Source organism: Electrophorus electricus, chromosome 16, assembly GCF_041902795.1.
Source record: "Electrophorus electricus isolate QZ-2024a chromosome 16, ASM4190279v1, whole genome shotgun sequence".
In the NCBI taxonomy this organism is placed as follows: domain Eukaryota; kingdom Metazoa; phylum Chordata; class Actinopteri; order Gymnotiformes; family Gymnotidae; genus Electrophorus; species Electrophorus electricus.
Genome location: NC_137512.1, coordinates 16,089,938 through 16,105,000, shown reverse-complemented (window position 1 = coordinate 16,105,000; position 15,063 = coordinate 16,089,938). Strand labels below are relative to the sequence as shown.

At 47.7% G+C, this 15,063-nt stretch overlaps 1 protein-coding gene and 1 long non-coding RNA gene across 5 annotated transcripts in view; one reads left to right on the top strand and one right to left on the bottom strand.

Moving 5' to 3' along the window:
• aff2 (AF4/FMR2 family, member 2) overlaps positions 1–15,063 on the bottom strand; it is a 139,884-nt gene that overhangs the window by 82,676 nt on the left and 42,145 nt on the right. For all 4 annotated transcript variants that reach the window (XM_081698701.1, XM_081698702.1, XM_027002154.3 and 1 more), the window contains exon 3: positions 14,166–15,005. In XM_081698701.1, coding sequence (XP_081554827.1) covers positions 14,166–15,005 — 840 coding nt within the window. The remainder of the gene's footprint in view (positions 1–14,165; positions 15,006–15,063) is intronic.
• On the top strand, positions 5,382–7,389 carry LOC145651668 (uncharacterized). Its single transcript, XR_014117475.1, has 2 exons — positions 5,382–6,392; positions 6,718–7,389. It is a non-coding gene; the product is annotated as an uncharacterized LOC145651668 (long non-coding RNA).

Sequence of the window (15,063 nt, the reverse complement as noted above, 5' to 3'; positions counted from 1 at the left end):
CAAAAATACCAAGCATAAGTAACGCATTACGCTCAAGTTTGGAGCCTTGATTGGACGGGAGGGTGAGCCCTGGCATCTGCTCTCTTTAGAAGCAGGGCATTCAATGGGGAGGGTCCAAAAGCCACTAAAAGTACAAAGGTGCCTTCGCCTGACCCCATGGGACCCTGAGAGTCAGACAGGAGCTCTTAAAACTTAAATCATAATCACATTATGGAAATTTAATTTGATGTCAAATTACGGTAAACAATATACATTTTTAACTTTATTCTGTTATTATTTATATATTATTTGTGATTTTTCAGAGCCCCCTGGATGTCTATTTTGCATTGTTTGTTTGTATGAGGAAACACTAACCTGTAAATTTCCTCTAAATGCAGCCCTGAAAGTTGAAGGAAACAGAGTTCCTCCATGTTGGGCTGTCATTAGCAATAATGGGATTAACCCTCCATCATGAGACTGGCTAATATATTAGAATATCTACTCTTGAGCATGTCCTTCACTCCCTGAAAATGATGTAAATTCATGTGTCACATTTAACTGCATGAATAATACCATCTGTTCAGCACAGGTCTGGAACGGCTCCCATAATAAAAATGCTGACCCTGGTTTTCACTCTCCTTCAACTCTCTCCCTCTCTCTCCCCCTCTCATACTCTCTGTGTCTCCTGAGATCAGACTGTGCACAGTATGTGCAAGCGTGTGTATCTGTGGGTATGTGCGTGTGTGTTTTTCTCTCTTGCTCTGACGGCTACGGTGGGCTAATGAAACCCTAGGATGTGTGCACAGAGGCTCTGAGGGATTATCACTTCTCCATCAGACCTATCACCTCATACACAGTGTGTGTGTGTGTGTGTGTCTGTGTGTGTATACTCCTGTGTGCGTCAACACGGAGGCAAATTACCATGTGCTCTGACAGACAGACAGACAGACACACACACACACACACACACACACACACACACACAGGCACCGAATCATAAACACTGCAACCACAACCCCCACATCCCTGGGCTGAGACCCTTGTTGGGCTGTACATGCTCTCAGTGAGACTCTGGGATCCAGATCTTTGGAATCACCCCCTCACTTCCCTTCCCTCAGCCAAACGCTTGGGCCTTTGGCAGAAATCAAAACCCACTTATAGCCCCAAATTACTAATGTCTCTGATAATTCAAATCAACGCGCGCGTAAATGCCAGTAGTTAGCAGCTGCTGTAATTGTGGCACAGGAAATATGCATCAGATATCATCTCCCGGATCGCAGCAGCGAATACACAACAATAATTAATTGCCACTGAATGGCTTCCCTTTGCACCGCCCGGCGACAAGGCAGAGAATAAAGTGTAAATGACAGATCCTTCAAAAAGTGAGTGAAACTCCGTTTCCCAGCATGCCTGTCCCCTGGTGGGGCTCTGACTCTACATATGGGGGTATGCTCTTCTACTCGCCTGCCATGTCAGGGGACCTGGAGGTCTGGGTGTTTTCTTTTCTTTTTTTTTTTTTTGGCAGTAATTGACACCATCTGTAGCTGTCAGGATGGGGCTGGGGTAGAGGCCATGTTTGGCTCTCAAGTGCGCTGGGTTAGCTAGCTGGCTTCACGCAAAGATTAAGCATTACTGATCTGGTTTGGCGGGCCGCTCACCAGTGACTGGCCCTTGGTGTCAGGCGTCACCCCGATGCCTTTGTGCCACGCAGTCTCCATCTATATTACACGGCGAGGCCAGCTCCATTTCATAGAGCCACTCTGATCCGCCGCCTATGACCCGCTCTTGACCCTAACCACAGAGTCCAATCTGTTCTGTGCTCACCTAGAACAAGCTTCTTGTCTCTGGAAGGCTAGCTCTGTGCCTTGTAGCAGAAGGTCATAAGATCGTGGTACGTTCAGAACATTGGCTTAGTTGGACTTTCCTGCTAAAAGGCTTCTTTGGGTGGGTTAAGGACAAAAAAGTGGCTTATGAAAACAAGGCCCCACTGTTCGTTACACGCAGATGCATTGGTGAGCGGCAGATCCATAGAGCTTGCTTGACCAGCAATAGCCCGCGGGAGGCAGGCACATCTCTGGCGAGGGCCTTGTCCCCCTGATCACCGATACCTCATTAGGAGTTGGGGTTTAAAAGACAGGCATTACAGGGTCTGTTCCCCCCACTGTGCCTGGCGCTCTGAGCTGGCAGGCCTTCTGGTAACCCGTTGCTTAATCCTATTTACATGGGTAAGAAAAGTCAGCCGTTGTGGCTCAGGTGTCAGAGGGGGGTGATGTGAGCTTTTACAGCGGTCCTTCTTCTGCGCTCACGTTCCTCTGGTCAGGCGATATCGCAGATGGTTGTGAACTCTCAGGAGCATGGAGACATGTGAGCGGCTGGTGCATGCGCTTGGCTGGATCTGGTGTCGGGGTAAGGCAGTTCTTCAGGAGGGTCATCCGGGATAAGTTGTCTCGGAGGTGGCACCGGGTTGTTCTTTCCATAGGTGTAAAAACATGCTGAAAATTAAATGATTAATGGTAATTTAAGAAATGTTATCTCAATGTTTCTGCAGGATATTGGGAAGTTTAATGTGCAGCTGGGTGGATGGACATGAGAGACAGTTTTGCGATGCAACAGCGAATCCAAGCCACTGTAGACACTCGAAAGACGTTCAGCCAGAGTACAAATATGGGCCCATGCCAGTACGTCCGTGTCGTGAGACACCAGCACACATTTTTTTAATCCAGAAAACAGATCTTGATTCATTCCCGTCTGCTGGGGAGCTGTTCCAGTTGGGTTACCACTGTCACAGCAGTCACTTTCTGCCCCGGATCTTGCACATGCCGCAAGCCTCCTTAGAGAGGCATCATATAACTCGACCTTCCACAGAAGCAGCAACTTGCTTCACACGCTCTCTCTGAGCCTAACGCTTTACGCATGCTTAGCAAATCTGCGACCAGAGGACACTATAATCTCTCAGCGTTAATTAGCTGGAGTAACTGGTAAACAACTGTTCGTTAACGTACATGCCACCACGGAATGACCCCCAGCCAAAAAAATCGTGCAACCTTGAAACAATTCGTCGTGCCAAGCAAACATTTGCGGAATGTTTTTGATTAAGCGATGCCACTTCTGTTTGGGTCTTAATGTGAGTGCTTGTGTCGGGACAGTATGAGGCGCGCTAATCAGCATGCACTGCGCGGAGATGACGATGTGTTCCAGGGCTAATGGATGGCTTTGTCATTTTAGATTCCTGCTGTCATTAAAGAGCTGAGTATGGCCTCACATTACCTCCCAACCCCATATATCTGAGCCACAGAACACACTGCCCAAGAGAGGATATACACACACGTATGCGAAGGCACACGCCCTGAAACTGGGGAGGACCACATTAGCGGTGGCATTACTGAGAGGTATTATACATGTTATACATACATTCTGGGGATTTTAGGAGCAAACCAGTGACCTAGGCACTTGATTCACTACAGAGCTGAATGAGCAGACGAAAGGCTAGTCCATTTCACAGGCATATAGAACTAAAGGAGGAAATGAAAGGCGAGTCGAATACATAGGTACTCTAGATAAAAAAAAGAAAAAAGAAAAAGCCGTCAGGAAATCAAAGGAATGTGTATAGGAGTTGTATTTGTCTAGTGTATCACTGTAAACAACAGAATCAAATACCTTCAAATCTTCTATTTTGTTTGCTCCCAACATCCCACCCTTTTTGTGAGAATTTGCCATCTGGCAGCCTTCACATTAACCTGTTTATTAAATGTATTACATTTATTATATGTATTAGAACAGTTGTTCTCATCAGAGCCAAATTCAAGTTCTATCACATTTTTGATTCAGAGACTATGTAGCAACATATTTTGACCATAGGACTATTGATAGTTTTAGAGGGAGAGAGAAAGGGAGGGGGGGGGGGAGAGAGAGAGAGAGAGAGAGAGAGAGAGAGAAAGAACACAAGTGAGAAACACAGAGAGAGAAAAACTGTTTATGTCAGTAACTCAGCATGGCACCCTGGACAAAGGCCTTCTGTGAGGACAGAGACCCAAGACCCAGGGATCGGCAGCTCATACCACAGCAACCTGTTCTGCACGGCAACCCAACACGGGATTGTGTGCGAGTATGTGCGCGCAGCTGGGCTGTGTGGTATTTCACACCAGCCTGGTGACTGGGCCAGTGGGGTGGCCTTGAGCCACAGGGCGACTTGGGTGAGAAGGGTCAGTTCCGTCACCCGCAACTCTCCTCCAGATAACAAGAAAAACAAAACACAAGGAAAACAAAACAAAAAAACCCCAAATGAACCATGTGAGCTTGCAAAAATCAAAGTCCGTCGCAATCTTCTTAATAGCTTCAGCTCAGTGAAATAATCACCAATTAAAATTGCTGGGTGGTGGTAGTATTTGTGGGAGCAGGAAAACACAGTGAGAGGGTGAGAAAGAAAGAAAGAGTGTGTATGTGTGTGTGTGTGTGCGCTTGTGTGTGAGAAAGAGCGAGAGAAGGGTGACCTGAGTTACAACTAAAGGTGCACCCAGAGAGCAGAGCTACGAAATGAGCAGCGACACCGTAATTAGCGTCATCAATCACAGACAGAGCGCTGGCGCTGCCGACCCAGAGCGGCACCTCAGAGAGACTGCGGCCCATTCTCCTGACTCATCACCACCTGCTCCTGCAGGCGACCAAGCCTTAAGCTGACACCCACACACTTCTGACGTCCACCCGGCCCTTTCGGAGAGGCTGGCGTCCATCAGCCGGGATCCTCACCACCTTAGTTATACTAATCAGCATTGTACAGTCCAGACATAAACTCCATGATTAGTCTGAGATGGCGGATGAGGCAGCACGCTGGGACTTGTCGCTAGTCAGCGTGGGAGCTGGCCATCGCTGATGGCAGCTGAGGCCCGGAACCCAAGGTGATTAGGTGCCTCGATGGTCATTTGTTTTTACTCACTGATCTTACCCTGGCATGTGGAGAAGGCTGCCTAGTGCAGTGACTACTACATTCCCTCCATCCTACTGGAAAGAGACAGACACGTGCACTTGCTCTACCATTTGTTAACCAGACCAATCATGCCGTGCTCCATGAGAAGACACTGTAATACGAGGAGGGAGCAGAACCAGGACAACAGTCCAGCTACCAACATGCATTTTTGTCTGGCTCGTCCACCCTCGTATTATGTATGCATTGATTTCAAAACTGCTTTTAGCAGCCTCCAGACATGGAAAAATACTCAGAATTCCACTTTGCCACTTTTATTAAATTTGCATATCTGGTCATGCTCCACTTGATACACTTGCAAAATTGCACAGCGGGTATTTCATTACAAGGAACCACAGATATTCCACAACGACGCAAAGCATCCAAAAATAAATTAAAAAGACTAAAGACCTACCAGTAGGCTGCACTGTACATTGTTTTGTAGTGCCAAGAGCAACACCACCCTCACCACCCTCCCCCTCCCTTAAAGTGACGTACCGGCCACGGGGAGGCTACACTCCTCTCACTGATGTCCGAGTGAGCAGGCTGGCACCACTCAGATGTCCACGTAAGTGCCTGTCACTACTTCCCCGAGCAGGGGAAGCCAGCACCTGCACAATAATCCAATCAGCCCCCTCAGCCTCTGATGGCTGCTCGGACCTTTTCTCATGCACGCTGGGAGATGTGCGTCTGGGAGGGGAGCCGTCCATCTGGAGGGTTTTTCTAGCCCCATGACACAGACGAACGGAGGCAAGACACCGGAGGCCGGGCAAAGCAGGACAATGGAGTGGCGTTGGTGAGAGTGCCTCGCGCTTTTTTTCCTATTGCTGCGCTACAGCGAAGTCTCACGCAGCAGGATCTGCGTCCACTATGTACTTAGAGGTGAAAGGGAACACATGTGACAGAGCTAACGGCAGAGCTTAGGTTCTGATGAGCGGTTAAACGACTGCGCCCCTCCACCCTCCATGCAGGGGTCCTGTGTATGCCGGCGCTTTAGCACCTCTGCACTGTGTCTGTTTAATAAGCAAATCTGCTGAAGATTTTTTAAAAAAGAAAAAAGGCAACTAATATGCTTCACTGAGTGCCTTCTACAACACATCACCACAAATGGCCAGGGGCTAACAGCACCTAAATAAATAAATACATACATGATCACAGGGCTTACAACATTGACCACTACAGTGAATACGATCAGGTAAACAAATGCTTAAATGGAAACGTATCCAGGTAAGGCATTGAACACCTTTCGGTATTATTTCCATGTCTTCATACTACTGGCCATTCATCTCACATGGTACATGTCTGCAAACAGGTGCCTAGGCCAGTAGAAGAATAACGAGCACATGAGCGCCTGGAAAAGCTCAGGCTGCATAAACTCCAGCAGGAAAACCATTACCGAGCAGCCAAGCAGCGGAGTCAAAGTCCAACTGAGAAACTCACAAGTGCTCAGAGTGTAAGACACTTACAAAACCAAAACTAACAATACATATATTGATTGCTGCATGTCATGGAGTACAGATATTTTTGCACATTTTTTCCCCCCAAATACAGGATGCACCCTGTGCTAATTGCAGAACTGTGCATGCAGTTTGGAGCTTGGCAGCTCTAATGAACTGGATTTCGTATTAAGCTTTTTTTTTCCATCATGGTTTGACAAGCAGCCCAGGAAAATGACTTTTGATGGGTATTATGCAAATGATACCAGCTGTTACTTCTAATGGGGAAGCTTCCTAATAATTCTCTTTCTCTATTTCCCTCTCTCCTTTGTTTCCCCATAGTCTCTCCCGCTCTGTCTCTCCATCTCTTTCCTTCTCTCTCTCCCTCCTTGTTTACCCCCGTCTGTCCCTCACACACTACTGCCTCGGTCGGGAGGGTGAGGCGTCTCTGAGGAGAGCTGTCGGCGGCGGGCCGCTCTGATTAGCGGCTGGTCGAGGTGCCGCGGCGTCCTCCGCACTCCCGCCTCCTCTTCCAGAGGACGCGCTGGCTGAACGGAGCTCGTTAACTCCTGTTTGCAGAGAGCTGCTGCTCTCTCTCTCCCTCTCTCTCTCTGCACCTCCTGCTTTACGGGCACGCCAACACAGGCCGGGGTCCGGGGTCCGCAGGGCCGGAGCGAGGCGTGGGAGGGAGCCAGCGCCCAGCGCGAGCCTGCATGCTGCCTACAAGGCCACATACAAATCGCAGTGTGGCCAGGATTTGGCCTTCTTTTTTGAACATTTTCACTATGAGATTTTTTTTTTTTTTTTTTTTTTTTTTTTTTTTTGCTGAATAAATATGAGGGCCCACTTGCCAGCTTTGAGAAAGGTGATAAATCAAGACCTTTAAAAGAAAGGAAGAAAACAAAAAAAGAGATTGAGAGAGAAAGATTTTGCACATGTACTTAAACAGAGTGGGAATCTGTTGGAGGGATGAACAGCTCTGTTAATTGTCTTGTGCGGAAATTACCATACACACCAATGTCTCTGCAAAGTATTGCTTTGGTAATTACAGTGCATTCAGAGTAATCTAGCATGATTATTGTAAATCATAATAGTTTTGGATTGATTGAGTGCAGTTTAATAAATGAAGATTGCCAAATCCATTCTTAAATTGGAGTATTATCATTCCTTCCTCAGTATCTCCCCTCTGGTCTATTCTGTCTGGTGGTGTTTTCTAGGCGTCTGCTGAGAGAGAGCTCTGGAGCACATCGTTTTATGTTTATTAGCCATATTACGGACTATATCAGTGCATTTGCAGAAAGGAGGCCCCTTAATGATCCCAAATTAATTCTGCAGAGATATTAAACAAAGGCTGAGAAAAACAGCCCATCAAGCATGACAGTGGGGGGGAGGGGGGAGTGTCTGTGTATCTCTGAGCATGTGTGTATGTGCTGTACGTGTGTGTGAGAAATGGAGCGATTGGGAACAAGAGAGAGGCAGACCCAGGGAAATAGCCAGAGAGAAAGAGAGAGTGCACGAGAGAGAGAGAGAGAAAAGGAAAAAAGCAAGGATATGATCCAGGGTGACCTAATTCTGAACAGCGATTGAGTTCTGACAATTTCCATGGCTTCACCCAGGCTGACCTACAAATGTCCCCTGCTTTGTCTGAACTATATGAATTATTTTATGAAAATACATTTAATCTTTTCAGTTTTGTTTTTTTTTTTTTTCAATCGCCTTTTGGTTTCCATCCGTCACATTAGACATCATTAGCCCAAAACCTGTGGATGAATGAGCATGACGACATTTCTAAAAACCTGACTTACAGCTTTAGGTGTGTAACACATAGACAAGCAGGGATAGGCTTTTAGTGAATCTAGACTCGATTTCCACTGTTTAGTAACATAAGTAGGCCTGTGCTCCTACTGATCTGTATTCAGTAGCATCTGGTCTTAAGTAGGAGAATGTTCAGTAAAGCTCCCTGATGCCGTGTTTAACACCAAGGGGACGACCAAAGCGGCTCAAGTGGTACGGAGTGGTAATAAACTAGTATTCACCCTTTATGCCTGTTTGGGTGTGAACCCAAAATGCAACTATTGATTCCCGTAACAATTCCATATCCATTCTTGCTGTCTTATACCATATAGCATTCTGAAATCAGCCTGGCTGTCACCTCCAGCATGCTCCGGTAAGCCCAGTATGGTGGTGCACATACCATATACAATCTACATGCTGCAGACCCAGATTAGGGGCTCTGGCCTCTGTCCAAGCACAGAGACGAGTCCCAGGAGTCCGCCTTTGCTCTCTCCACAGACCCCTCGCCCTGAGGCTGTTCCTGGAGCTAATCCAGACGGGGGGTTCTATCAGTCACACAGAAAGCGGTTTCACCCTTTCGAGGTGATTAGCATCTCGCAGGGGAAGGCGTTAGCTAGAGGCTATCGTAACCGCTACAAGGTGTAATTCTAAAGCTGGATGGGGCGAACACTAAGAGGAAAGGCCGCCGAGACGAGCAAACATGAGGTGGGATGTGGGAAAGTAGGGGCTTTGACTTGCAGGCGGCCGTGGTCGGGCGTACATGAGACAGGTTTGACAGAGGACGGGCGTACTGGTTAATGGGGTGAGGCAGGGAGCAGACGAAGCGCTTCTTAGCATGAAACACAATATCCCACAATAGCCAGTGTTGCCAGATTTATTATGATAGAAACTAACACAGGCCCACAAACAAACAAAAATACAACCCATACAACACCCAACACATTATCCCCTGCTGCAAAACCACATGGGATGTAGAATCCAAAAATCAAGCACAGCCATGCTAGCGATTTCGGCGCATTAGCAATTATAGCACATCCATATTCCGAATGGGCCATTTATCATACGTGACCCAGTGCAAATAAAACAGCCTTGTCTCCAAAAACATACTGCAGTGGGTATTTATTGAACATAATCACATTAGCATGAATCACTGTAATGCGCTGCGGTATATGCCCTGGTTTCCCCACTGCTGCGCGGCTCGTAGCGCTGCTCATGCTGGTGGGTAAGGGGCCTGAAGACCGCGGCAGATGACCCAGCCAGGCTGAGGACGCTTTCCATGTGGAAGTGGCGTCTCACTTTGTGAGTCTTGGCAGCGCGGCATAATCAAATGTTCCTGGAAATGGCTTCCTGTGCTGAGAGGAGGAGTCGGCCTCTGTGAGAGATAAAGATTTCTCGGCCTCCGACGCCAAGAGCTGTTTTAATAACCCAGGCTGGCCGACTAGACCACGGCGACCAGTCTGTGATGGACTGCTATGAGGGGCTGCGCCAAGCTACAATACAGCAGTATGCTCCCCGCCGTGGACGTGAATAGCTGACCAGTCATTCCAGATCAATTTGTTTCAAATGCACCGGATCGTAACTGCTTAAAAGCACACATGCCGTGATGTTGGACTTGCCTTTGAAACTGAAGAAAGCTGTTGGGATTACGCTGCTAGCCGCAGATACACAAATCAAAGAAACCCCTCATTTTAACTATACGATTTTGTTGTAGAAAATTTCTCTGTGCTCGAGGCATCTAATCTTAAACTGTGCTAATATATATATATATATATCTCACTCTCACACTGCCTTTACTGTCATGCCTTTAAATGCATGTTTAATTTGACATCTGGGGAAATTTAATTCTTTGGAGTCTTGCACCTCACAAATGGAAACAGTTTCATGTGATAAACAGCTGGCATGCAAAAATCTTTATTTATTTATTTTTTAAAATTATTATAATATTTTTTTAAATGCCACAGTCACATAAACTGTACACAGAGTGACAGTCCATGGCTTCAAATTGCATTAACTCTCATTAGCGGGGATTACAGTAATTCAGAAGGAAACGTTAACCAACGGGATTAGATCCCCAGTTTCTGGGTTTCCTGCTGAGATCTTTCACCCGATCCGCTTTAGCAGTCACTTGGTTGATCTGAGGGTGACGTGTGAAGAGCGCTGGCATGCGATTGGCTGATGACATGATCGTATGTGATTGTGACGCACAATCAGATAAGAGGACTGAGGCTGATGAGACATTGTGTGTCGCGACTGCGTCACTGCTACCACATCGTCACTGTTGCATCATTGCTCCCCACTGGCCACTGAGATTCAGAAGTGCTAACATCGCTAGCATGAAAGATCAGTCAGGCTACCGTGCTTAGAACTCTGCAGGGCATTAAGGCCAAGGAGAAGTGCGAGAGAAGGGCCCAGTTACTTCCTGAATACACTCAGTTGTGTGAACCTGTTGGAAAATTGCCAGGACAAGGCTATATAAAGGCTGACTGGAGAACTGTGTGTAAAAGCAGAAAGTAGTGACGCATATTTAGGGACTTCCCACCACAACATGCTATTGTATTTTCAGAGAAATCATCATAGGCCTATTTGGATAAACCAAGGAACAATTCTGGGAGCCAGAACATGAATTTGCCTCTTTGTTGCAAAACATTCCCCCAGTTCGACTTCCCCATTATGTAGCTACAGGAATATGTGTGCTAATATTATTGTCTTGTCAAATCTCCGCTGTGAGGAGCTGGCGATAAAGCTATTAGACACATAAAGCATGGATAACTCTGGGTGCAATAACTGTTTTTGGAAGGATCAGTAGTCTTATCTGCCTGTCGATGTGGAATATACTCTTACACAAAAAAAAGAAAAAAAAAACCTGAATGAAAAAAAGGAAAAGCCAGACCCTAGGCAGTCTCTCCAGGCCGAGCACCAAAGCACTATCCACTAATCAATACGGCAGGCGATAACAGACCACTTCCAAAGCCATTTAGCGAAGCCTTATCGCTACACCGAGCTCTCAACCTGTCAAAATATTCTGCAGGGACAGTTGTGGCGGGGCTAGGTGACAGTGGCCACATTTCACGCCTATCAGGACCCACAACAGCCATGGTCTTTTCCAATGCACCATCAGGTTTGGGTGCTCTTTGGGAGTCTTGTAAACAAAGAACAGGGAACAGGAAATGTGCATGTGAAGAAAACAAAAATTAGAGACATTAGAGATGCTCTCTGTTGAAATAAAGTGAAGCAATTAAAAGAGCAGACACTTATTTGCGAGCACAATGAAACAGGATGTGCCCAGGTGAGAGTTCAGCAGTGGTAGAAGAGGAGACGCTTGGAGGACATGCAAAAGGAATGCGCTTTAGTGAGTCCACGCATCAGCCAGAGAGAGGCTGTAGAAGCCTGGCTGAAGCTGGATTAATAACTGTCCTGCACAACAGAATGCCAGTGTGCCTGTGACTCCCCTGGGAGGCAGCTGATTCCAACTGATTCCGCTCTTTTTAACAAACGAAAGCTAAGCAAGGTTGGGGGGAGGAATCAAATCAGTGCCCTTGAAGATGTTTCCTTTTCTCCTGAGAGCCATATGAAAGGTGGAGAGGCAATCTCTCACTCTCTCAGTCTCTCTCTCCCCCATGTTCTTTCGCTCACTCTTGCTTCCTCTTTCAATTCTTTTTCTTTTTCACTTTTCCGTTCTTTCTCTCTCTTTCACACACAGACATGCTCCCTACCCCCTTCTCCCACAAAACACATGTACATCACCCATCTCTATACACACACACACACACACACACACACACACACACACACACACACACACACACACACACACACACACACACACAACCTCTGTCTCTCTCTCTCGGTCAGTGGGAGAGGTACGGCAGGGATATAAAGTGAGAAGGAGAAAAACAGAGAGGGGCACAGGCTCAGCTGTGGTCCACTCCACAGTGTGGGGGGTGGTGGAGGGGTTCTCTGCTACCCCTGTCTCCAACGACAACATCCATCTCCATTTCCCCATGAGCTGACCGCTCCAAGACCACTCTAAGAGCAATTAAGATTCCCCAGGTTTCCATTTTTGCCACATGCTTAGTTGTATGATGTTAGCACACCATATGCTCCAAGATGGGATTTGGTGCAATTTCCAGCCCAGTAGCCTTCGACTGAGGGAGAACAAAGGGACTCAACAGCTGGCTGTGTCTCCACGGCTGGGTGGCATGGTGTCAGCCTGCTCACTCACATGTCCACCCTCGTTTACCTCGCCTTACTTCCTCATTTGCTTTACTTACAGCGCACGCAGACAGCCAGTTGATGAGAACCTAAAGATGTAGCGGAGATTCCAGCTCCCTGCTTTATGTTTTATGAATACTTGGAACCTCTAAGGATGTAGGAGAGCGTTTTGTTTTCTCCAGCTGGTCAGGCGAAATTCCTAGCAGACGTTTCAGAGGCGGCGGGTCCAAAATGTCCACCCTGTGAGGCTTTATGAGTGGGGCGATGTGATAATTACAACTGTATTTCCATCCTCACCGGGCTGCCAGCTTCCACCTCCTCAATCCCGCTGGCCGGCCCTTTTATCCTGCACTTCGCTGTTGTCTGAACCCACTCCTCTCCATGGGTGCAGTCACAGGGTCAGATGTTTCCGTCAGCGGTGGTGCGGGGGGATAAAGCTCCCTGAAAGCTTCCACCCTCTGAGAGGGCTAATTCAGAACGCATGCAGGGCCTTACCCATGTGATCTACGCCTGGGGGGCGGGGGCCCAGAAAACACACGCAAGTTTACGTCCTCAGGATATGGGCAGGGTCAGTAAACTACACGCTTTCTATGATTGGTCCTGACAGGTGTGTGTAAATGCGCTCCTGTTTTGGGAATGTGGGAATGTGCCCTGCATCTGTGCACAGTCCATAGTTCCAAAGCAGCAGGGGCAGTTACACAGAGCTCTGTAAAACAGTCAGGCTGGGGATGGGTTTGCCTCCTGCAATCCCTGAGCAGAGCTCTGAATGCACGAAACAACAACCAGTGTCAAGAGCAGATTTACAGGCTCTAAAGGGTTTGCTTATGCTGACACTATAAACAGCGCTGTCAAAATCTCTGCTGTCAACTTTCACAATGGGCTAGAACAGTTGTATTAGGAAACATAAATATCCAACAGGCATTATAGTGCACTGTTCCATGCATATGATGTAAACAGTTTACAGATTCTTGATTGGAACACGTATTTTGGGCATTATGCATTCATAAAGCTCACTACGTAGCTCACCTGGAGGTTTAAAGAGCAATGAATTCAGACAGACAGATGGAATTGTGTTTAGTGCAATTCACTGTAATTGGAGCATGTCTAACAAACACACCTAAAATAGGGAAAATAGTGGGTCTACTATTGTGCTCGAGAGCAACATTCAAATGCAGTTTAAGTAAACAAGCCTGCTGTTGCTAGCACTGGTAGGCACCAAAAAAAAGGAAAAAAAAAGATAAACACATGCACAACCATAAATGTCAGTCTAATTCGTTTAACGTCTGTTCCTCAATACTGAGGTCCTGCTCTCTTTCATGTATTATGACTTTTATGACTAATTCTGAAAACCTTCCTTTTTCGCTCAGAGGAGCGGCAGTATAAACCGGGTCTTGCAACCTGATCACTTAATGAGCACAAGACAAAACGTAGACGCCAAAATTTCTATCCGCTCAGAGTAATTTTGTCCAAAGACTGACAATTTAATGTCTGTACATGAACTCAGAGACTGTTCAAACAATGAGAAGGTGACAGGAGGGCTAGCTTAGCTGGCAATAACATGCGAACACGTAAGGTTATTTAACTTATTATTAATGAATTACTGCTTTATGGAAACCTCCCATTCCTTCAGTTTTCAAGGCAAAAACATGGGTAGCTAGGACTAATCCAACACAGCCAAACTTATCTGCGATTTTATTTTTCACATTCATGGCATGTAAATGAGAGCAAACACCTTTGCCATTTGCAGGCGAGTTTTCAAGCAGGAGGAGGAAACCGCTGCTTACCTCGCCCGACTGGGGCAGATTCAGTTTGGGAAGCTTGGCCTTGCTCCCTGCCGTGCTGCCTTTGCCGTCCAGCAGGGCCCCGAAGGTCGCACCACCATAGCTGTCTCCAATCTCAGGCGGGGGCTTTAGCTCAGGGGAGTCGTTGGGCACCTGGTCCTGGCCATCCATGGGCCGCACATAGGCAGTGGGCTTCTGCTGCACAGCACTGCTGGACTTACAGTGCAGGCCCTGTGGGAAGGTGGGTGTGGAGAGCCCTCCAGGGAGCAGCGACGTGGAGGCCACAGGTGACCCACAGCCATGCGATCCTGGCTCCTGCTCACCGGGTGACTTGCCGTGTCCGAGCTCGGCGGGGGCTGGTGCCTTGGCCGATGGCCCGTGCCTCCTGCTGGGGTGGGTCGAGGTGGAGGCAGTGCTGGGGCTTGCATCACCCTGTTCGGGCTCATGCCTGACAGAACTCTGGTCATGGCCTGGGTGCTTGCCTCGGCCGGCAGGCTGACCTGTCTGGCCCCCGCTGGCGCTGTGCGCCCCGCGGGACCAGTCAGAAGAGCGAGACTTTTTGTTGCCCTGGTGGAGGACATTGGGGCCAGGCAGAGCAGTGGTAGGTGGAGGGGGCATGGAGGCGGCGTGGTTGCCCGGCTGTGATGAAGCACCTCGGCTTCTCTGAGCTTCAGAGAAGAAGCTGGGCTGGTCGACCTTCTCCACAGGGGTCTGGGGGATGGAGTTCTTTGGAATGCCCACCAGGTGACTCTGGCTGGAGTGGCTGGTCAAGAGCTCCTTCATCTCGTCATAGTTGCCCAAAGTGTTTTGGACACGGTTGGCCAGAGCATCGCCTTTGTTTGTCTGCAATAACAGAAGTAACAGGACACCATCAAGACCATTCATAAACATTCATTACTTC